This window comes from Brassica napus, chromosome C3, assembly GCF_020379485.1.
Source record: "Brassica napus cultivar Da-Ae chromosome C3, Da-Ae, whole genome shotgun sequence".
NCBI lineage: Eukaryota > Viridiplantae > Streptophyta > Magnoliopsida > Brassicales > Brassicaceae > Brassica > Brassica napus.
Genome location: NC_063446.1, coordinates 10000249 through 10023899, shown reverse-complemented (window position 1 = coordinate 10023899; position 23651 = coordinate 10000249). Strand labels below are relative to the sequence as shown.

At 34.2% G+C, this 23651-nt stretch overlaps 4 protein-coding genes across 6 annotated transcripts; 3 read left to right on the top strand and 1 right to left on the bottom strand.

Moving 5' to 3' along the window:
- Window positions 1–878: 878 nt before the first annotated feature.
- Window positions 879–2944, top strand: BNAC03G17690D. The gene is made up of 3 exons (XM_013827956.3): window positions 879–1058; window positions 1153–1255; window positions 2431–2944. The coding sequence occupies exons 2-3, from the start codon at window positions 1159–1161 to the stop codon at window positions 2649–2651; spliced, it is 318 nt and encodes a 105-aa protein (XP_013683410.1). The 5' UTR covers window positions 879–1058; window positions 1153–1158; the 3' UTR covers window positions 2652–2944.
- A 6259-nt stretch (window positions 2945–9203) lies between these two features.
- Window positions 9204–12302, top strand: LOC106383872 (phospholipase A1-Ialpha2, chloroplastic-like). The gene has a single exon (XM_013823925.2). The coding sequence runs from the start codon at window positions 10341–10343 to the stop codon at window positions 11868–11870; it is 1530 nt and encodes a 509-aa protein (XP_013679379.2). The 5' UTR covers window positions 9204–10340; the 3' UTR covers window positions 11871–12302.
- A 1877-nt stretch (window positions 12303–14179) lies between these two features.
- Window positions 14180–15567, top strand: LOC106385369 (ras-related protein RABA5d). Its single transcript, XM_013825299.3, has 2 exons — window positions 14180–14655; window positions 15071–15567. The coding sequence occupies exons 1-2, from the start codon at window positions 14322–14324 to the stop codon at window positions 15394–15396; spliced, it is 660 nt and encodes a 219-aa protein (XP_013680753.1). The 5' UTR covers window positions 14180–14321; the 3' UTR covers window positions 15397–15567.
- A 180-nt stretch (window positions 15568–15747) lies between these two features.
- On the bottom strand, window positions 15748–23221 carry LOC106387995 (importin beta-like SAD2). 3 transcript variants are annotated; one of them, XM_048752426.1, is made up of 21 exons: window positions 22906–23221; window positions 22523–22764; window positions 22043–22192; window positions 21567–21729; window positions 20927–21111; window positions 20669–20842; window positions 20227–20372; window positions 20024–20147; window positions 19772–19952; window positions 19319–19478; window positions 19167–19208; window positions 18959–19077; window positions 18670–18868; window positions 18292–18423; window positions 18062–18165; window positions 17524–17703; window positions 17117–17256; window positions 16886–17025; window positions 16656–16804; window positions 16441–16567; window positions 15748–16328 (listed from the first exon to the last, which is right to left on the bottom strand). In XM_048752426.1, exons 1-21 carry the CDS (start codon window positions 22996–22998, stop codon window positions 16153–16155), a joined length of 3126 nt encoding a protein of 1041 aa, XP_048608383.1. In that variant the 5' UTR covers window positions 22999–23221; the 3' UTR covers window positions 15748–16152. The 3 variants fall into 3 exon arrangements, with proteins under 3 accessions (XP_048608383.1, XP_048608385.1, XP_048608384.1); XM_048752428.1 differs by having other exon boundaries at window positions 22523–22746; XM_048752427.1 differs by having other exon boundaries at window positions 22523–22752; window positions 22906–23220.
- Between the last annotated feature and the right edge of the window lie 430 nt (window positions 23222–23651).

The window sequence follows — 23651 nt, the reverse complement described above, 5'->3', positions numbered from 1 at the left end:
AAATTGAATTTACTTGTTAAATACAAAACAATAAAAAATCTATATTTTTACCATTAATTTTGATATACTTTTTTATTTGATATACTTTTTTATTTGTCTCGTCTTAGAGCTCAAATTTAAAGAAATATAGAGAAGAAAAAAGTGAATTTTTTTTGGATAATATTTTTTAAGTTTTTGTTACAAAAATAGTCTTCAGTGAAAAAAATGACCAAAATAAATTTTATTAAAATGTAAAAATGTATTTTTTTTATCCTAGGGTTAACTAGTCTAAACTTAGGGTTTAGAGTTAAGGGGTGAGATGTTGGAGATAGGGGTTTCAAAATTTAAAAAATAAAAATAAAAATTAAATTTTTCAAAATAAAAAAAGACTATTTTGATCATTTTATTTTTTTAGAACTATTTTGTGACAAAAACTTAAAAATACTATTTGAGAGAATTGTCTAAAAAAAAATATAGAAAATATTTATAAAATGGTTTATATTTTGTATTTAGCCCCGGGGCTATTATATTAGTTAAGACACCTTCTGTCTAAACTCGATGAAAAATATCTTTGGTTCCTTGTACTGTATATATGTTATATTAGTCAAGACACCTTCAGTCTAAACTCGATGAAAAATATCTTTGGTTCCTTGTACTGTATATATGTCTTTTCAAGAGAGACACAAGTGTTAGAGTTATGAACGAACACCTTGTCTTTGCTCACCACTTGTGTTTCTTGGATAGCTATATATTGATTTTTCGTTTAAATGAATAGGATTGTTGTAATAACCTGATTGAGATGAGATTTTCGAGGGCTTCCTTGTGGTTGTAGGCCAAATGTGTGTGTAGGGGGTCTGTTTTTGACCATCAGTTTTAGCAGAACCGAGATTCTTTGAACCAAACTGAATCGAATTAGAATATTGGGTGGGACTAAACCGGTTTATTTCGGTTTTGAGTAACATGGCTTCGTTGGGATTTGTATTGACAAAAAAGAAAAAAGAAAAAAAATCTAGACTTGTTAAAATTGCAATCAGAAGAAACCTTTGAATCCAACGCCGAGTTAACTCGCCAGATTCAGCGTAAGCTTTTCTTTCGCCCCTTAAAAACCCTAGATTGATTACAAATTTGTGTTGTATCTTTCCACATCTCTGATTCATGAATTGGATGATGTAGATCAATATGGCTGGGGTTATGCAGAAGTTCCTTGTTGCATCAATGTTCATGTGGATGCTTCCTATTGCCATCTTATATGGTTTCAACAACGATTTGCTTCCTGGTATTTTGACTTTTTTTCGCTGCTCTACTTAGTGTGATACATCTTTTCTTTATGTCTTTGGAACCTAGTTATAACTTTTGGTTTGATTTTTATACAAAGCCTTTGATGGGTTTCTAGATTAGGACCAGTTGTTGTTAAACCACATGAAAGCATAAAGTTTCCGCCTTGATTGATGTATGAGGGAATCTCTCTGTGTGTCGTATTCGTGCTTCTGCCTTTGTGCTTTACTTAAAGCTTGGAGCTTGGAGGTCTTTGAACTGAAGAAAAGTACTTTAGAACTTGGAGCTCTTGATCTCAATCCTGTGAGAAGCCATTATTAGATTAGAAGCTCTAGCTATGACTTCCTGCTTGTTAGGACAGATTACTTGTTCGGATTGACAATTCTTTTCTAGATTTCCTGAATTTGTGTGAGTTTTCTATGGATCTTTGTTTGACTAAATGGCTTGATTAAGGGTATACTTTTGAGGAGTATGATGGTTTTCTAGAAACTAGTGGGCATTCTTTTGCTAATTACTTATCCACCTTTGTTTTGTCTTTACATTTACTATTTAACTCTGTTGTACAAATATGATCTGAAGATCTATATAATTCCTGATCATAAGTTTAATCTTGTTGATTCATGAGTTATTGGTTTTTGGCTTGTGATAGGAGGTTTTTACATTTAAATCATTTCAAACTGAGTTTAACCCAGAGAACCACTATCTTAAGAATTTAGGAAAGTAGGAACTCTTCTTCTCTTCATTATTTTCTTTGCAAAAGTATCTTTAGCCTGAAAACACTCTTTTAGTGAAACCTGATTTAGGAAAATATCTGATTGTTGGGATTTGACAAGATTACAATATCTGTTCTGTTTAAAAAAAAATCATTTAGTAACCGCTAAATTTTATTAGAACTTAAGTTTTAGGTATCGTTGAAAAGAGTTGGAGCTGGAAACATGAGATTGAAATGCTACAAGAGGCTATGTGCTATGGTTGTAACCTTTTAGTTCTTGTAATAAAAGGCATTTTAGTCTTTGACGCTTAGTTCATGTAATGTACTTATGGTGTAATGTCTCAATCTCTCTCACTGTCTCACAAAGTCGTCTCTATTATTGTCGCAGCTTTAGTTTTGTAACATCATAGGTGTCTCAGAGTTTCTACCGCCTCTTACAGTTGTTCTGTTCAAATCTTGGACAGGTTCAACAACATTGTCTCCACACTCTCTTACACTACTGAGTGGATTTCTTGCGGTGGTATCAGTCAATGTAGTCATTGTGTTCTACATCTGTCTGGCCCTGAAGGAACCTGTGGATAAACACAAGCCAGACGCTTCGTTTGTCGCTGAGGCCAAGGATAGCGTGAAGAAACTGACATCAGCAGTCCCAAGCACTGACCCGGCACTCAAGAAACAAGAGTAAGAGGTTACCAAACCCCCATTTTCTTAAAAGCAAGGAACAGCGCCGATATTGCATCAGATGGAGCATCTTTCAGGTTCTTGAAATGTATTTTTATAATTTGTAGAAATTCTTGGCTGGTAGTTCATCCTCTGTTGTGACATTTGGTGGTTTGGTTTAAGCAACAGAAACTGCAATGTTCATGTTGAACCGATACGAGAGCAAATGTTTTATGGACAAAACTGTGTTTCCAGTTGCTGTTCCTTCATTGCAAGGATACTAAGTGAATTTTAAGGTGACAGTTGTTTACTTGTAAACATTCAGCTATACGATTCTGGTCGAAATTGAAAAGCAAACCATAAATTCTAAATCATAAACCACAGATTCTAACTCCTAATCTTTACAACTTAAGGAAAGACCTAAAGAGGATATATTTGTTTTATACGTTTTAATAAATATTTTTGTGATTTTTTTGTTTTTATGTGTTATTTTGAGATAACAACTTGTTTTCCATTATTTGATTTTTTTAAATGTTTTTAAAATACATGTAAATGATAAATTATATAAAATTATATTTATATTTGAGTTTGAGATTTATGGTTTAATGTCTAAGGTTTATAGTGTTGATTAGTGTTTTTCATTCTAGTAAAACCAAACCGAAATATGAAAGTTAAAAAAACTGCAGTATATAGATAGAATTTGGCTATAGACTTATCAAATTAGATAAATCGAATAAAACCAATTTATTAAAATATAGTAATAGATAATAGTGTAATTATATATAAACTATATAATATAAGTAATAATATTAAATTTAGCTATTTATCAATATAATTTTGATTTAAAATTTTAATTTTATTAATATTATTGAAAGTTAAGACTATTTTTGTTTTTCTGTTGTTGTCATAAATTTAAATAAAATATAATTTGTTTCTTTTAATGCTGATAATTTATTTATTTTTGATAAAAATTTATTGATAATATTAAAATATAAAAAACTTTCTTCTTATTTGTGATCACAATTTTTAATAATTTTATATCTGTATTATTAATAATTATAGATAACATAGAAACTAATCTATCCATCTAAATACTGGAATAACAAAATAGCACTTTTTATGTTATAGTGGATCTGAGTTTTTACCATTTAACGTAAAATTCATAAAGTATTAGTTAATATATAAGTATATATTTTTTGATTAAAACCAGATAAACTAAAACTAAAGGTATTTAAATCAAATCAAGCCAAAATAGATGTAGTGTTAATACAATAGCTATTTTTATAAACCAGAAAACTGAGAAAATCTAAGACAAACTGGATTAAAATCCAAATTAAACATCTCTAATTAGTGTTTAAGATAATTTGGTATTATCTTATTCAAGAAAAGTTATTTTATCGTTGTCACCATATATTTTTATGAAAACAACTTTTTATTTGTTATTAACAACATTTGGAATATATATATTTGCACGTTATTTCACCTGTTTTCAAAATATACAGGTTTTAAAACAAAAACATATGTTAATTTTTTTTGTATTAATTAATAATCAAACTGTAAATGTTTAAGAACTGAATTTGTTAAATTACTATGGAGTTAAAGTTATGGAGACTATTATCTCTAAAATAATGTATTTGTGATTAATTTTAATTTTAATTTTTGAAAAAAAAACTAATATTTAAACGCAATTTGGAATAGAGGAAGTGATAAAACATAAAAGGAAAAAAAAGTAGGATTGACTGTGGTGTTCCATGCCACGTACGAAGGGGTCAAATTACGAACAATACAACCATTCGTAGCTTTTCAGTCTACTTATTGCGGACGTATCAAAGTCAAATAATACATTCATCTCCGCGTAGACGTAACTTTTGAGACTCTTCTCCTCTCTCATTTATTCTTCCATCGTCGCTAAAAATGATGCCCAAACAGATAAGTCGAGGCTTAGATGTTCCAATCATGTTTCTATATCTTTTCTTAAACAAATAATTAAAACAAAACTGAGACCAAACACTGGTTTAGTTAGAACTTTTATCAAATATACTCCCTCCATTTTACATATGACAAAAAAAAAAATTCACATATTACTTGATTTTTTTAAAAAGATAATTTTATATCAAATACTTTTACCAAGAAAGCATCGATCCTGCAGGTAACTGCATATACATACAACTTATATGGTGAATAATGAACGAAGGCATTGGCATGTGTAAACATGATAGCTCAACTTTGAATATATAGTAGTGTGACTAGCTTAAATGTCCATTGATTCAAGTAGTACTACACAAGATATGATATAGTTACTGAGATAAACTGTCCAAAAACAGCCTAAGCTTTCTTTACTAGGTGCAAGCGTTAAATCACATCCGAAGTGCTAATATAATTGAAATACAACATTTTAAGTCATAACTGAAAAAGTACGTTCTCAAATTCTAGGATCTATTTTTGGAATAACATTCAACGTAAACAACTAGTGATAGAAGTCAAACAAGTGTTAATTCCGTGTCAGGATGAACCATTTTCTAAGATTGTAAGCTTTCTTTTGACTTCAGTTTCTTTTAGATTTAAATGCTCTCCGTCCGTTTGACTCACTAATAAAAAATAATACTGGGTCGTTCATGTTGGTGCAGTTTAATACTATAAGCTAATAATGATGATGTATTTAACTCTTGAGTCGTTACAGTTAGGGCTGAGCACTTTATCCGTTAAATTTGATTCGATTCGATCCAAAAATTCTGGATATCCGTAAACTTTCGAAGCAAAGCAAATACTAAAAATCAATATCCGTTAAAATCGAAGCAAATCACAAATATTAAAATTTTGGGAAGCGGATATCCGATCCAGCAATATATAAATACATGTATATCTTGATTATATTTAAAGTTTTTAATGTATAAAATTATATAATTATTATTCTAACATTTGATTTGATAAATTCTATTCACATTATTACTTATATAAAAGTATTACATAAAAGAAAGATAACATATTTATGACAATTATAATTTTTTCTTTAAGCTTTGTATTATTATAATTGTTAACTAAGTTCAAAATATTTACAAAATATGTAGATTCACTACTTCTTTTAATTTTTATCATATATATCATGCAAAAAAAAATTTTACAAAAAAAAATTGTATCAAATTTTTAAGATTATTTGTATTAATCAAAACATATGAGATATCCGTAAGTATTCGTAAATATCTGCAAATATCTATTTATTTTCCGGATATTCGTTTTTCCGAATATCTGTATTTTCTGGAGAAAGGTAAATCGAAAAATTAGATATCTATGACATACGAAGCAAATCATAAACACTTTAAAAAACGTGGATATCTGATCGGTGGCCGTACCTAGTTACAGTATATTTTACGTCTCGCTTCGCAGGCTCGTATCATTTACTTTTAAATATATATATATATATATATATATATATAGATATATTTTGATATCACACTCTTACAAAATAGGTTTCTTTTACCCTGGAAAACAAAATTGACTTACTTTTTTTTTTTTTTTGCTAAAACAAAATTGACGTACTTACCTGAAGAAGGTAACTACCGAAAATTGGAAGGATGAAAGCACATTCTATATACATTCTATACACACACACACACACATATATATATATATATATATTTACATGTCCATAATAGAGGTTCAAATTGCTTATCACGGATGTAAAATATGCAATGTTTAAGATATTAAATGTTTTTAAGAAAGAAGAAGATATTAACTGTTATATTATATATGATGTGTTTTTATTTTTGAAAAAAAATATTACATATGATGTGTTTGATACTTAATTTATAGTTATGTTCGACTGAATATAGTATCTACATCGACTCTATAATGCACAAATGGTACATTATAACATGTAGCATCATATTTGGATTTAGTTTTGGCTGTATTCATTCCAAAGCATATATAGGGGTTTTTGCCAAAACTAACCCACAACTTGATTTTAACCCCAAACTTATATCCAAACTTGAATCAAATGCAAAACTAACCTAAAAGCCTAGTGAAATTACAGCTCAGCCCCTTGTGACCAAACAAAAAAACAGAAGTCATTTTTACGAATATAGCCCTAGTAAATCGTCTGAGTCGTCTGAGATGTTGGAAGTCGTCTGGACGACTGAAGTGTAAGTCGTCTGGTACCGGTTTATTTTAAAAATAATTTATAAATCTTGTAAAAAAATATTTTGATGCGTGAAAAATAAAAATCAAGTAATTATAAACAGTTTTAAGTGATATAAATTAAGATATGATAAAATTGATTTGTTTTGAAGATAGATGAGTGGAAGTAGTGAATCATGAAATACTTTGGTTTAGGAGTTTGACAAACATATGTTGTAGTATTGTATGTATTGTTAGGGTTAGATTTTGGAAAACTAAAATGTTTTTTTCAAAAATTAGTTTTCACCTATATGTGTTTATTTATGTGTATAGTAAACACTTTTCAAGTTTGATTTGATTTTATGAAGTCTTTAATTAGATAATTAAGTTTAGGGGTTATGTTTAGGGTGTGGACGACTTATATTTCAGTCGTCTGTTGAATAATTTACTCGGACGACGTATATTTTAGTCGTCTGTTGAATAATTTACTCGGACGACTTACATTTCAGTCGTCTGGTGAATAAATTAAAACAGATGACTTACATGCGCGTATATGCTTTTTTTTGTACAACTGATTAGCATTAATTAAAATTAAAGTTTGATTACAATGGCTTGGACCAGAATGTAAGCAGACCTTAGCATATGAGTCTGTAAACCCATTAAAATCTTTCTTGATGAAAGTGAAACGACAGAAGCGAAAAGACGAACTGGAGATCGTGGTGATGTCCGAGAGCACTCCGTAGAGCTCGGTCGGATGTCGTCCCGATGATAACGCTACAACGAGCACTTGAGAATCTGATCGGAGCCAGATGGAGTTGAAGTTGAGATCAATCGCGTGGAGGAGAGCGCTTCTGACTGCTAAAGCCTCTGCCATTAGCGCCGACGAGACGTGATCCTGAGCCAAAGACCCGTGAGTCACCTCTAATCCTTCCTGATTTGTGAAAACCCATGCCATACCCGCCTTTCCCGACATCGAGTGCCACACCGCGTCGGAGTTGCAGAAGATCGTATGATGCTAATATGCAAAAACTTGTATAATATAAGCTCTTTGACACTATTTGACTAAAATGTATGGAATGTCAAAGTTTCAATTGGTGACCACAATTTAGAAAAAAAATGATGGTAAATTTTCCATTTCTTAAGTTTTATACTATTTATGTTGAATTTTTTGTTAGATTATAGATTTATGGGACACTCTATTCGTTTCATTGCTTTAAGAATGAAAAAATTATGAAGAAAAAATTATTTCTTTTATGAAGAATAAAATGAACACAAATTCATATATTTTTGGATTTTTCATTTCCTCGACTGAATATTTTTTCATTTTTTATTCATTTTTTCCATTCAATTCAACAGTTACCAATTGAAGCCATAGCGTTATTTTTTCATTCGGTCAACACATTAAAGATTTTTTTATATTTTTTTTAGGATATTCTCATTTAAATTTTCATATTGCTAATTAATATATGGTTTGATTGGTTATAAAGATACAATTGCTGAGAGAAAATGATTAGTTGGAGTTATATACTATTACGTAATCTCCGGTAAAAAGAGTACAATATTTTTTATGTATATGTGATTTTTCTTGGACATCAGTATTCTATAAGTGCACTATAATTCCTTATACAAAAGTTATAAAATTAGCTAACCATTTTTCTGGTATTTGTGATTGTCTTTGGGAAGCAATCAATTAATTGAATCTACTTTTTTCTATCATCCAAAAGGACTTTTTGCCATTATTAAAAAATCAAATCATTATTCGATTTCAAGGCCTACATATGGTCCCAGAAAGAAGAACTTGTTATTCGGCATTGGAATTGTTGGAATGGTATAAGCTGCCACCAACAATCCAACATTGTCTTCAATCCAAATTACCGGTGGTGAGGTGTGTTGCTACTGGATTCTGCCATTGAGATCCGATCCATCCCATCAAAAGGCCAAATATGTGTACAATTAAAAGTTATTTCATTGTATTCATAAATAATATCAATATATATGCTCTTCTTCACCTATATTGGAGTTCGACTTTTTTTTTTGTAACACGGAGTTCGACTTTTTAAAAATATTGCATCTGATATATTTTCAGACAATTACCCACAATTTTTGTAAAGATTTACCGAATTATAAGAGATAAATTCATCGCTCAAAACACTACATATGAATGTATTTATTATTTATATATCATCCAAATTAGAACTTTTTATATAAAATGTTTGTCTAAATATGATTGTTATAAAAAAAAATACAAAATGGACAAATTGATTTTTTTTCCACATTAAGTTTTTTCAGTAAAAACATATTTTACGTTTATAGACGTTAATTTTATTTTAGTTTTTTATGAGATTATATATTTCTGTTGAAAAGTAAAAAGTTCGTCGCAAAGCCAAAAAAAACTACAAGACCTAAAACATAACTAAATAACTGACTCTTTTTTTCGGAAACAACGTAGAAAAAGTTCATTGAACTTTTTCTGCTTTAGTTGTTACATTTTCCTAACTATGATTATATGACTTTTGTAAAAAAAAACTATGATTATATGACTTGCATCAAAAAAGAAAAACTATGATTATATGACGGTGTTAAAAAAAAAAGAGAGAGAAGGCAATAGACATATGACAAAACATATGTGATTTGCAGAATCTTTATGGATTTGTTGTTGATTCATTTTAAAAATACCAGGTGCATCTCAGTTACAATGAATAAAATTGGGATATAAATTTTGCAGTAAAAAGTTGATACCTTTGAACTAAAATTGATATATCATTTCAACTTTTATCAATAACACACTATACGCTAGTGTATTTTAAAGGTAACATTGGAATGTTGGACTAGAATTGAACATGTTGATTTGTCGTGTGTTCAGGGGTGGTCCTGAGCACAACAAATTGAAACATCGGCTTAAGGCTCCCAAACTTTTTAAATAATTTTACATAGAATTAGGATTCCGAATTTGTAAAAAAAAATTTTTTTAAAACCTTCACTAAATCGTTTTAGGCCTCCAACATTTCAGGGACGCCCCTACCCGTGTTTTTACATTGGGGTTAGAGTTGGACTCTGGTCCAGTTAAAACCTGGTCACTAAGGCTTTACTGGTCGGGCTGGCTCGTCCAAAGGTTAGTCCAGCAATTTAAGTTAGTTATAGAAACAGACCAGATACAAGCCCTTGGCTCCAGTTCAATACTGACCTGACCCTACCGGCTACCGGATCACCTATAAATAGTTAACCAAAGAGGTTAAAAGGGTCTTACTCAATGGTTTTCCGATCCAAACCAGAATCAGCTGACTACGTTAATTTATGGTGAAATGGGCACTCGGACTAATCTGAATTTGGAATGAGTATATTCTCTAGATATATACGTACGAGGTTGGTATCATGGAGTTAACGATAATTCATTATTTTATTTTGCATTCACATACACATGCTATGGACTATGGTAACGCGTATAAAAGACTGAACTAGGGAAGAACTGCAAGAAGAAATTAAAAAAATCAATAATATAGAATACCAACCACATAAAATAATTCTTAATTGTCCCCAAAACATGATCGTAATTTGAATATTTTAACCTTTGATCGTTTTTCAGTCAAATACACGCCAAAACATGCTGAACTCTCTCCATGCACACTATAAGTACGCCTACACATACTTTTTATCTCTTAACACTTCCACGAACTTCTCTCTCTATCCTTTACATTTTCTTCCAATAATGGCGGCTAAGTCCTTGTTTCAAAGCCCTAATCCGAAACATGTTCCATTTCTAAAATCAGACCAAACTCTTGTTCTTCCTCATGTTGTCTCTCTCCCCAATTCCAAAACCACCGCCAAAAGACTCGTAGTTTCGTCTTCTTCCTCTTCCTCTTCTTCTGCTGTATTAGCACCACATATTCTTACTTCTCCTGTTGCTTCTCCTCTTGTATCTCGTGCTCAGGCACCGTTAGCTAGGGTTTGGAGAGAGATACAAGGGTGTAACAACTGGAAAGATCTCATCGAACCTACTTTAAACCCTCTTCTCCAACAAGAGATCACTCGCTACGGCAACTTAGTCTCAACATGTTACAAAGCCTTCGACCTAAACCCTAATTCAAAACGTTACTTGAACTGCAAGTATGGCAAACAAACCCTACTTCAAGAAACCGGAGTCGACCAGGCTGAGGAGTACCAAGTCACCAAATACATCTACGCCACGCCGGATATCAACATCAGCATCAGTCCGATCCAGAACGAGGCCAATAGGGGCGCACGTTGGGTAGGTTACGTCGCAGTTTCATCTGATGAATCGGTAAAACGTTTAGGGAGGAGAGACATTGTGGTGACGTTTCGTGGAACGGTAACTAATCCTGAATGGGTCACGAACTTCATGAGCTCTTTGGCTCCGGCTAGGTTCGATCCTCATAATGCACGTCCCGAGGTGAAGGTGGAATCAGGGTTCTTGAGTTTATACACATCTGATGAGAGTGAGAGCAAGTTCGGACTAGAGAGCTGCAGACAGCAGCTTCTGTCCGAGATATCGAGATTGGTGAATAAGTATAAAGGAGAAGATATGAGTATAACACTCGCTGGACATAGCATGGGAAGCTCATTGGCTCATCTTCTTGCTTACGACATTGCGGAGCTAGGTTTAAACCGGAGGATGGGCGAGAGGGATGTTCCCATAACGGTCTTCTCTTTCGCAGGTCCTAGGGTTGGTAACTTGGGGTTCAAGAAACGTTGTGAGGAGCTGGGAGTTAAGGTTTTGAGGATCACTAACGTTAACGATCCGATCACTAAACTTCCAGGCGTTTTATTCAATGAGAATTTTAGGGTTTTAGGTGGGTTTTATGAGCTTCCATGGAGTTGTTCATGTTATGCTCATGTTGGGGTCCAACTCACACTAGATTTCTTTGATGTTCAAAACATTTCTTGCGTTCACGATCTAGGGACTTATATCGATCTTCTCAACCGGAGAAGAATAAACTCGAGGTCAGCCGATTCTGATAAAGAAAAGGATAATGACAATTTTTCCTTGGAGTTTTTGAAGAGAAAGGGTGAGAATATGATGTTCTTGAAGGGACAACGAAGGGTGCATTGGACCAACGTCGTGGATTTACTTTCTTCTGTCTCTGATCATATGTTGTATTGTAATATTTTCTAGCCCTAGAGTGATCCAAGATAGGTTTAGGGTCTTTTAGATGGAACAAATACTTATAAGTTTATATATAATGTATAAATTGCGGATAATCACAACAATTTCCTTAGATCACAAGAAAGTGGAGATTGTAATTTAACATTTTACCAAAAAAAAAAAAAATATTGAGATTGTATATTTTTATTTTTTTTTGTGTCTGCATTTATTTCTATTGTATATGATTAAATTATAGTGTATACCTTTAAAACATTATAAATTGGTTTAATTATCAGTCATCTTTTCAACGCTGTAAACGAAATAAAGACAACAATGTTTGACAAATGCGCTTCACTATATAGATAAAAAGACATACGATAATATATTACAAAAAACAAACAAATTGTTCACGCATTACAAATTTACTACCAAAAGTATTTAGAGCTAGAATCTTTTTAGTTTACTTGTTTACTATTTTTTTTTTTTATTTACTAGTTTGAAAGGTCTATATTTAAAATTAGAAAATGTTTTATCTATCACATTTTATATTGGAAATTGCAACGTATATCCTTTCTACTTTTATGTTGTATGCACATTGACTAACAAGGCGACATAAAAAACAAGGATTGACAAATCAAATATTCTCCCTAGTAGGATTTTATTTTCAAACAATCTTAGCTCTAAATTAATATTGTTGTAGTTTGTGAACAATAATATGTTTTATTTGTGTCGTTTATTTCACTTTATATCGTCCTTTTTACTTAATAATAAATGTTTCATGCAAATTAGAATTGACTAACTAAACATTCTTTCTAGTTGAAACTTTGACCAATGTATTTTTTTCCTGATAAGAAACTTTGACCAGCATTAGGATCACTCTCCTTCAATTTTATATATGAGAGTGAGAACATATAGGCTATTTATTCTTTTTACATGTTGTGTTTATATGATTCGAAGTAGATGATTTCTAAAAGTAAAAAAGATGCGTAGAAATATTCGCGGTACATACTTTGTTATAGAACAAAGAAACACTTTTTGATTGAAAAACAAATAAACACTTGCGGGATAGTTTCCGACAGAAGTCATCGTCAAAGTGGAAAAGTTATACAATGTACTGCATGGTACAAATTTGTTGTGTTTTAATGGTTTAGAAAAAAGAAATTTAAGGGCATCATTACAATATTTACTGAGTGGTTGACAAAAACATAATAATATTTATATTTAATGGTTAATAAAAAAATTGTTATGTCTTCACCGAGTTACTGCATGGTACAAATTTATCAAACACACCATGATGGAGAAAATATGGGGTTTCCTCCTTATGAGACTACGACGTATAAACTCATCATGAACTTCTCCATTTTTATATTAAAGTTAAGTAATGGGAACATATATATCGTAGGAAAGTGGATTGAAAACGTATGACCGCAGTTCATATATCCTATAGTTTAGAATTTGATCAAAAAGTGAATTAGTGTTCCCTAAAGCATACGATGAGTTTATATATAAAAGAGTGCGGTTGATGAATTTAGACCGACCGTCCTCCTGAGCTGTTTTAAAATTATTATAACGTACGTCTGGACATTCGCTTTTCTGTTCAGTTCCGATTTGGCATTTTTCAGAAATAGAAAGAGTATAATTCAAGCAGAATATTTAGGTAATTCAGTTTTTTTGAGTTAATTTAATTTTTATGTACATATTCCCTCCGTTCTGCACAGTGTCGTTTTAAGATTTTGTTTTTGTTTCATAGAGAGTGTTGTTTTGTATTTTCGTTGCAAAATTTTAAATAAAAGTTCAGTTTTATTCCTATTATTTCAATGCACTAATTAGAAATAGATATTTATTTAGTGTGTGAACAAAGGGTAAAATAAAATTTTTAAATGATTTTTTAATATGTGTGCAAAGCTTCCAAGTGAAATATTTTATGAAACAGATGAAGTATATATTTTTATCAAATACATAATAGATATTTTTTTATCAAATACATAATTGATATCTAAGAGTATGAAATTTTAGTTTATAATTTTTTTTAGATGTATATATATTTTAAAAGTTAATATGAATTTATTTTAAGTATTTGGATATCCATTTGATTTTAACTTTTTTGGGTATGGTTTTTAAAAAAAAATGTTTGGTCGGGTTTCGGTTTGTTAGTTATTTTTTCGAAAAATGCCCCATATTACTATTATGGGCCTTTGTATTAACAGAACATATATATGTTGGCCCATTCCTTCTCATAATAATTTAATTCCACCGAATTTCACGGATCATAATTAAAAAAAAACTTAAAAAATACTAATTTTTTTAAAAAAAATTTAAATTTGAGAATTAAATGAATCACTTCATGCGCAGTATGTCCTGTCTTGTGCATTTCCTTGCCACTTGCCAGCTCTGCGCCTCTCTCTCTCTCTCTCTCTCTCAAAAACCAGTCGCATATTTCTCTCTCTATAAACAAGAAGAAGAGGAAGAGCAAAAAAAAGGATGTCGTCCGATGAAGAAGGAGGAGAGGAGTACCTCTTCAAGATCGTGATAATCGGCGACTCAGCCGTCGGGAAGTCGAACTTACTCTCTCGCTACGCGCGAAACGAGTTCAACGCCCATTCGAAAGCCACGATCGGCGTCGAGTTCCAGACGCAGAGCATGGAGATCGAAGGCAAAGATGTCAAAGCTCAGATTTGGGACACTGCTGGTCAAGAACGCTTCCGTGCCGTCACATCCGCGTACTACCGCGGCGCCGTCGGTGCGCTCGTCGTCTACGACATCAGCCGTCGCTCCACCTTCGAAAGCGTCGCACGTTGGCTTGATGAGCTCAAGAGTAAGTTGAAAATGCAGTTGACGTTGAATATTGCAGTTAGGTCCTATGGTTTGACTGTAATTACAAAATGTACTTTTTATTTGGTGGATTAGCTGTTTGGTTTAGATTCTTTCCATTGTACGAAGGACTATTAGATAGATCTTAAGGTTTGGACCGTTTGGTGAAGTAAAATGTACAATTCGACAAACAAACTCCTAACTAACTCTTACATGATAAAACATTAAGTTGTGTTCATTGTTTTTTTTTCACTTTCTATTAAGAGTAGGTAACATTATGACAATTCTTATTTTCTTAGTAGGTAACCATAAACTCTCTAATGCTATTACATTTACCCTGAGTTTGTCTAAACAGTGTAAAGATCCATATGAATGTTGGTTTGGAAAAAAAATTGATTTTTTTTTTCTATTTTTGGCAGCACATTCAGATACAACGGTGGCGAGGATGCTAGTGGGAAACAAGTGCGACCTAGACAACATGAGAGCGGTGAGCGTGGAAGAAGGCAAAGCCCTAGCGGAAACACAAGGACTATTCTTCATGGAAACATCGGCTCTCGATTCGACAAACGTTAAAACAGCTTTTGAAATGGTAATCCGTGACATCTACGCCAATGTTAGCAGGAAACAACTCAACTCCGATACGCATAAAGCCGAACTGAAGTGGAACAGTCGAGTGAGTCTCGTTAAGGACGACAATAAGGGATCTACACAAGGTTTCGGTTTCTCTTGCTGTTCTTCCTCTTGACCTCATTCTGGTTTCTAAATTATTTTTTATTTTGCTTCATTTGTTACTTCACAAAGTTTCGTAAGATTTACTTTTATTTGTTTCTCCAAAAGAAAAAAAAAGAAGCAAAGATTATATAGATTATATCTGTAATAAATGAAAACAAACTGATGAGAAAGATATTTTTAAACATTTCAAGGAGATTAGTATTTTTGCAAAACAAACTGATGAATAAAAGCTATAACTCTGTTTTTTTGTTGTATTGTTATTTGAGAGATTTAATATAATTTAGCAGTTTTCTATAATTAGTTACAAAAGCAACTTTAGGAAATTTTTATGGTTGGACTTCGAACATCATACATTAAAGACAAATTTGAATGATAACATAAGATTTATTCATTTTATGAAAGAATGGTGGTACAACCTGATGAGTGACCTTTGCTGATCTCTATGTGAGATCACAAAATTTCGAAACAACTTTCCTAACAAAACTAACACATAAAAAGAAAAGACATAATGTGTGCAGAAGTAAGCGACGTGGACTGAGTACTAAAAAAACCTTGTTTGTAGCCTTCTGACCGCAACCACACGGTTTCACAAGGCTCTGGAGATGATAACGGTTTCTTTTTTGCTAAAATCCACAAAAATATGCTTGCTCCTTTGTTTGTATAATCTGGAAGTAAACGGCATGCTGCATATATGTATGAACGAGAATCCCACCAAAATGAATTTCGGTGCTTCTCAGACGCTATGACTTTGAACTTCCACGCTTAAAGATTATATAGCAGGAACGAAAGTAACAGCAGCTTCTGCTGCCTTCTTTTGCTTCTCCTTCTCGATCTCCACTCTTCTCACCTCTGCGTGTTGTGCTATTCCGTTTGCAATCGCCTGATAAGTGAAGTCCAGTGACTGGTTAAGGTTCTGAAACCTCTGCGCATCTGATGCCTGCATAGCTGTTTAATTGACAAGGACGCAATCAACCAAGATGTACACTGGAGAAAATGAAGGTCCCTATAGTATCGTGTGCTCTAGGATTGATGATTAGAGCATTTTATGTAGCGGTACCTCTGATTGCGTCGACGAAGAATACAAAGGCGTCCACCTCATCGATAGGTGACTGGAACTCGTCGTCATCGTTGCAGTCATCATCAGAATCATCGTCATCTTCATCAACATATCTGAAGGACTTTGCCTAACGAACAAGGGAATTAGCAAAGAGACAATTTCAGTAAAACAAAAAACATCTTTGGCAGAGGTAAGTCGGTAAGCACTTGACAAACCTGTGCAGCTAACTTCTGCAGTTTCATGCTTTCTGCTTCATCTCCATCTTCGGTATCATCCATCCCCATCTCCCCATCAGACTCATCATCATTACTCTCGAGTCCATTCATCTCATCCTCACAATCTACTTCTGTCACCTTTGCTGCTTCTGCGAGATATATGGGGAAGGAGTAATTGTAAACGTTACCACACCATGTTGACAGAAAAATGGAAGATGAGCACAACATACCAGCTAGCTGATTCTTATATGCAACTAGAAGATCAAGTGTTGCCCTGAAAACACGCTGCATAGCTTCGTCGGGGAATTGACCACCCGGGAGAGCAAGTAATGAAGTCAAACCCAAGCAGCAAACCTTTTTATCATGTTCCCTGGTATAATTAGAGAAACCACTTCATCAGTTAACCATTACACTTAAGCTACCACGAACAAGATAGACATATTATATAGCATCGAAGTTACCGTTTGAAATTTGCTGGCAGGCCACTCTTTTTCTTTTGTTGCAGCATCAGGAACCAAAGATCAAACACTATTGAAGCAAGCCCTGTGTTATGCAATACACCAAACGTCAAACTTGGATTGTAGTAAAGCATATTTGCCACCTGCAAATACACATCATGATTTTCTTTGAGATCTTGATCAATAAAGCAAAATCTAAGATGTAGCAGATATAATTGTGGTTCCTTGCAAAGACAGTTCAATTCATCACTGTAATCATCAACACAGCAATTGCATAAAATCAATGCAAGCCCGCCTGATTCATATAGTGACATTGAAAGAATAAACTGGCAAGTTGGAAGCACAGCAAGTAAAAAAACTCTCCACTTAGTTCTTACCACTTGTAAGAGAGATTTTAAATTAGTTCTTACCACTTGTACAAGAAGAGATTTTAAGTACGAAGTCTCTGCTCGTTGTAACCGATCAATAGTGAGTCGCAGATATGGTTCAACCCAGTGATCCACATGCCCTTTGCAATTCTGGAAAACAACTTCAATAAGCTTTGGAGCAGATTCAATTTCACTGTCTTCTATGTTTCTGTCGGTCATAAGCTGTAGAAATAGAAACGTGAGATATAAATTAGCTACGAAGGTAACAAATGGTATTGTTATGTAGACTGATGACTGATTTGCTTGGGTAAAGAAACTTGGGAAATGCTTATATATGTACAACTACGGCAGCAAGAATTGTTATAATTTAGTGGTAAATGAATATATTTTTAGTGTTACCCAATACACTCGCGGCCAAAAATCTTTGTGCCAGAAGGCATGGGTAACTTGCAATTTATGTTATACAATAAAGGAAGATTATATCCTTCATGATACGTACAAAATTGTATACCCTTACAGTTCAGAATACAACAAGTACAGACCATATACATGAACTATAACAATTGGAAGATATACTTACAGTTGAAAGAACGTTATACAGGCTTTGCTGGTAGTCGGGCTCCTTACAAGTGAGGAAATGAGCAGTTCCCCTTGATATAAAGTTGTCCATCGGTACCAAAATATCTAAATTTTCAAAGAATAACTTAGTGAATGGAAGACGAAGAATGGGTTTGACCAAAAAAAAAACTTAGTGAATGGAAGTTCCTCATTGACAAACTATACAGAAAACAAATATGAGAAAAGCCATACTTGAAAAGTAATCAATTGCCCAATCAACCAACGCTTCCACGATTAATGGCCAGAGACTCCATATTCCCAAGGAAATGTTAGGTGAATAAAAGGTCATGTATGATGCAATCTCCAAAACTTCTTCAAATACATCTGCCAAAGCAAATAGAATGAGAATTTAAATGCTTTATTTTCCATATTAATATAGTTGGAAAGGGAAATGAATTTCAATATTAATATAGTTGGAAAAGGAAATGAATGATACTGAGATCTGATGCCGCTAATGAATCAAAATGGTTAACAAATTCAGTCCATAAACCCATCATCTAGACATAACATAACTTAAATATGCTTGGAGTCCACAAACTAAGGACTAAGAATTTTTATACATCAGTTTACCTTGGCCATCACTGGTCAACATTTTCTGCATTATCGGAAGTATCGTTGGTTCTATTTCAACAAACAGCTGAGGAAGACTGCTAACAGATTCAAGGATTGTACATATGGCACGCAAACAACCAACTGCAGCTAAAGCTCCCATATCATCCGAATCATCACTGGCTTCTGACGTGTTTAAGCACCTCCAAAATGCAGCCGCCTGAGTAAAAGGAGAGGCAGAAATAAATACATCTCAAAGTTTAAATTATTCAAAACACAACTATACACACGAGAGAGCTCGTTTTCTTACCAGATTTTGGCATAATCCAAAAGCATAAGGGGCCATCTCTTCACCGAACTTATCCACAATGGTTTCCAACGTAAAAACAAGGTCTTCGTTCTCCACCTCATTCATGAGTTTGAAAAATTCTGATAGGAGCAAGATTACCATTAAGTTGAAGGCATGAGTTTACTCCGACGATGCAGACCATCTAGTTTTTATAATAAGGGTTACCTACCATCAAGTAACTGAGGGAGGATTGGACGTATCTCATTCAAATCTGCAAGTTTGACCAGAGTTTTAATCAGCCACATTCAAGAAGACAACGCACACGGGTAAAAAAATGCAAACAGAATCACACATATAAATGAATAGGAGAAAATCACATACCCTTGCACGCCTCAACAAATGAACGCAATGCAAAAACTGAATCAACACGGACAGGGAGATCAGGATCGCGCATTCCCGAGACAACACTGTGCCATGCTTTACGAAAATTGTTCTGATCTGAGAAGTTGATATGGGCATATTGCCCAGCTACCCATGCGGCCTACATCAAAAAAAAAAACAATCGTTAAAAGATCAAGGGACTCCCAAAGAATATACTATCTAATACTGGACATATAGGAAGTCCATCCTAAAATATCCACAACTTTGCAGAAGTCGACCAAATATCGCAATCATTTATCCTTTTTTAATTTCTTCTCTCGTTCAACAGTTATTTCAAGAAATGATGCAGAGAGTTCTCAAATAAATTGATAAGTATAGCAGAACCATTACTATGGCAACCATAAATTGCTGAGGCATCCATGACAAAGTTTAAGAAGCCAAAACAATGAATACCTTCGCTCTAAGATGTCCAGCTGGACTATTGAATTCAGGAAAAATATATTGCACCAACATATGCTCTAGTTCAGATTTATAGGGATCCGTTTGCTTCAGTTTATCACAGAGAGCTCCGACAGCAAGCATCGCGCCATCTTTTCGACGATAAGGCTTATGTTCAGCAGGAGCATCGTCATAACTACAAACAGTTGGAAAACAAGTTCACAACAGGAAGAAAATGACCGAAGCAGAAGAGCTCAAAGGGAATACCTCCTGAAGATCCCTACAACAAACTGAACAAATTTAGGAAGGTTCTCTTTCCCACGTTTTTTAACCAACTCATTTACAAAATCCATAGAAGCTGTTCGCGGACTGTACAAGTCTTCAATAATATCTGCAATGCAGCACAGCAGATATCAATAAATATGATGTTTTAAATTTTTCAAGAAAACCACTATTTTTTTAATACTTACTGTAACCTTTCCTCACATATTCATGTGGGTCTTCCTCCCAAAGTTTTTGATCAGAGTCAGTAAAGCACATTAGAGGGAAAACAATCTCAAAAAGCAGAACATCAAGCCGAGGCAGCAGCAAATCGTACGTGCTTTTCTTCGAGATGCTGAAGATACAATGAATTAGTGTCAAAGGATAAAGAACTCCCTTCAACGAGAAATGCCACATGCCAAAAATACAGTAGTAGTGTTTTTATGGAAGAATACAATTTAATACATGATAAAAGCTAGAATAGTGTGAAATTACAAAAACATATAAACATCTCAAAGTGTTCTGATTAAATCAGTAAGTTTAAATTCGCTGACCAAAAACCAAATCTACAGGGAAATGTGAATTTAAGTCAGCCAGGTGGGCATACTGAATGTATACGAGTATGCCAATGAAACTAACTGTATCACAAACCTGTTCCTTAAGTACTGAAGGAGAAGATTGGTTATTCTATCAGGAAGATAGCCTCCAACACGAATTGTATTGAGAAATTTCAGGTGGCCTTCCAAAATCCTGCCTGCATAACTCTTTTGAAACATTTGAGCAAAAGGTTTGCTTTCTGGAGTTTGAAGTGTTGGGTCTCCAAACCTGTACCAACGATTTTTCACAAAATTTCAATGGACCTTCCAAGAGTACTTTTCGTTCAACAACATATAAGCTTCAGAGACATACCGACTGTCGAGTCTGTTTAAGATTTGCACTGTCCACTTCTTGACCTTCCACCAGCCCCAAGATTTTCTAAGTTCCGGATCCGTAGGCTGGCCTTCAACTGGAACAGGACGCTCCGAAACAGTTAAGAAGAAAATCATCCAAGCATTGAATACGTTTATATCATATAATTTCTTTGGGAGCTCCAGCTGCCACAGAAGATAATACGCGAAATGAATCATACCTTTGGAAAGTAACAGAAAATGAAGATCAGGGTATCATAAATCATCATGAAAAGAGAACAAGAACATGGATAGCTTTAGGAAGCCTATAATGCCAATCTTCGGTTTATTAATTGGGGTTTCGCTAAACCAGAGCGGAGTTCAACTAGCTAAGTTGCCTATTTCCAATATGATAAGACACCATGCAATGCAAGTGATAATCTCAAATACTAGAAAAACAGAGACAGTGATCACAAGTGGAGATGTAACCACCTATCAGGGAGTCCTTGTCCCACATCTTACACTTCGATAAATAAATACTGAACAAAGCACTTAAACTAGTTTCAATTGGCTTTTGGGTATATGCATACTAACATTAGGAAAAACAATATGTAATATTCCAAAGAGAGAAGCACAATTTACTGATTTCACTAGCGACTTACATATATGGATGACCAAAATATTTTGCATATCAGCTTCATAAGTTCTGCTATCTCCGGTGATGGATTTTCTATCCGGATTAGGCCATTAAAAATAGTCAAAAGTAGAGGAAACGTCTCCTCCACAATGCGGGTAACAGGTGTTCTCTCTTCGTCTGACTTGAACCTAGAAAACAAAATTATGACACAGGATCAAGGGGATGCGTTACTTATGCATAAAAAATGAGATTCTCTTACACTATTGTATTGTATTCTACACTTTTCAACACTTAACACTCCTTTTCCAATACAATTGTCGCTTCCCTTAACTTTTCTACTCAGGAGTGGCTACCACCTAAGGTTTTTACTCGGTGTGCTACACTAAAACAGTCAAATGTGCGCTACTGCCGTCGCAGACAATCCTACCAAATTTTTACTAACAAATTTTCGAATCATACACATGGGAATGAGATTATGGAATGGAAAGTGATGTAACTTACTCATATTTTCTAGAGAGTATCCGCAACACAAACAAAGCTCCGTAGATTTGTTGATTCTGCAAGTTGTAGTTCACCCAATCCAGAAGACGCGGCCATTGTTCTGGGTAGTCAGCATGTATAATAGTCTTGAGGCACTCTCCAAGTTGTGATCTGAATAAGGAAATTAGATGGGAAAATTAGGACGATTATAATTGGCGTTGAGAAAAAAAAATCAGGTTGTTAATCAAAGGCTTATAGAAATTAAATGCCAACTTCTCAAGATATCATCCACCATCCACTGTTTCATGACATGTAGCGACTAAGAACAATGCAAATACACATATACAGATGCATGATACATATATGAGTCTATGAGACAAGTTATGTCATCTTTTCACAAAATCACACAGACGTCAGGCATACAAATTACCAGAAACAACAAATAATCGAGCCAATAAAAAAAAGAAGCCAAATGAATAGAATGATAACTAGCAAATGTACCTGAGTAAGGTTGGAACTTGAGTGACATAGACGAGGATGTTGTCCCTCACCAATTGTTTGTCGCTTTGCAATATCCTCTGCTGCTCTCCTGCACTCGAACCCTCAGGTGACCAGTTCTTAGCGATGAAGTTCTTGAACTGAATACTAGCAATTTGACGCACTGCCATATCGCAGTTCCCATCCACGGCTATCTGCAACAGTCTCACCAAATGCTGTGGCGTGTGCTGCAACTGAAAACACATCTTTGAATAATCAAAATTGAACTTAGTCTTATTAGAAATAGTAAGTCCTAACTGCAACAGCATTGAAATCAAGCAATAGCGATCTGTTAAGAAGTGGCATCATCATTGAACAATCTTCTGCTTATTAGAGAATTTCAAGACCTGATTGAGTTTCCGCTCAGAAGCTTTCCGTTCATCGGGGTTAGGGCTGAGTGCGGCGGCTCGGAGGATCAAAGCTAGACTAGGTAGATCCATCGTCCGGGGAGTTTGGGGATGAGGAAGGGATGATCAGAGGAAGTGGTGGATTGGATTTGAATTTTCCGTTCAAAAGAACTAGTAAGAGAGCTCGTGGGAAGAGGTTCAGTGGAGCATGATATCGTTTCAAAAATGACGGAGAAGGAAGAGGAAGAAAATGATAGTTGGCCAGAGTCGAGAGAGTGGCCAAATAGAGCTGGAGGAATTATAGAATTTTCAAATCCCTAGGTAGGGTTGTTTAACTAACCACTAATTTTGTTTCACCCGGGGTTTGTCTAGTAAATGGAGGGGATGAATTGCATCCCTCTACAACGTCCAACCCATAAAATAGAAGATTTGGCCCGCTAAGCCGGTCCAGGACGCCGGCCTAAGTAAGCGGTTCCCGACCAAAAGATGGCTACGGCTCAGTGCTTCACTTGGCTTCATCAAAAAAGTGTATCAGCTCGGCCCGGAGATTGATCCGCCCGGTTACTCGGTCTGATGACAACTCTAGGTCCATTAAGGCCCGGTTACTCGACCTGACAACACTAGGTCTATTAGGACAAACCGACCTGGAACGGAGTAAAAGAAGGAAGTCCGTCTATATAAAGAGAGCTGAGAAGGACGAGAAGAAGATCCGAACATCTACCCCCAATTTGTTTTTCTTACTAATC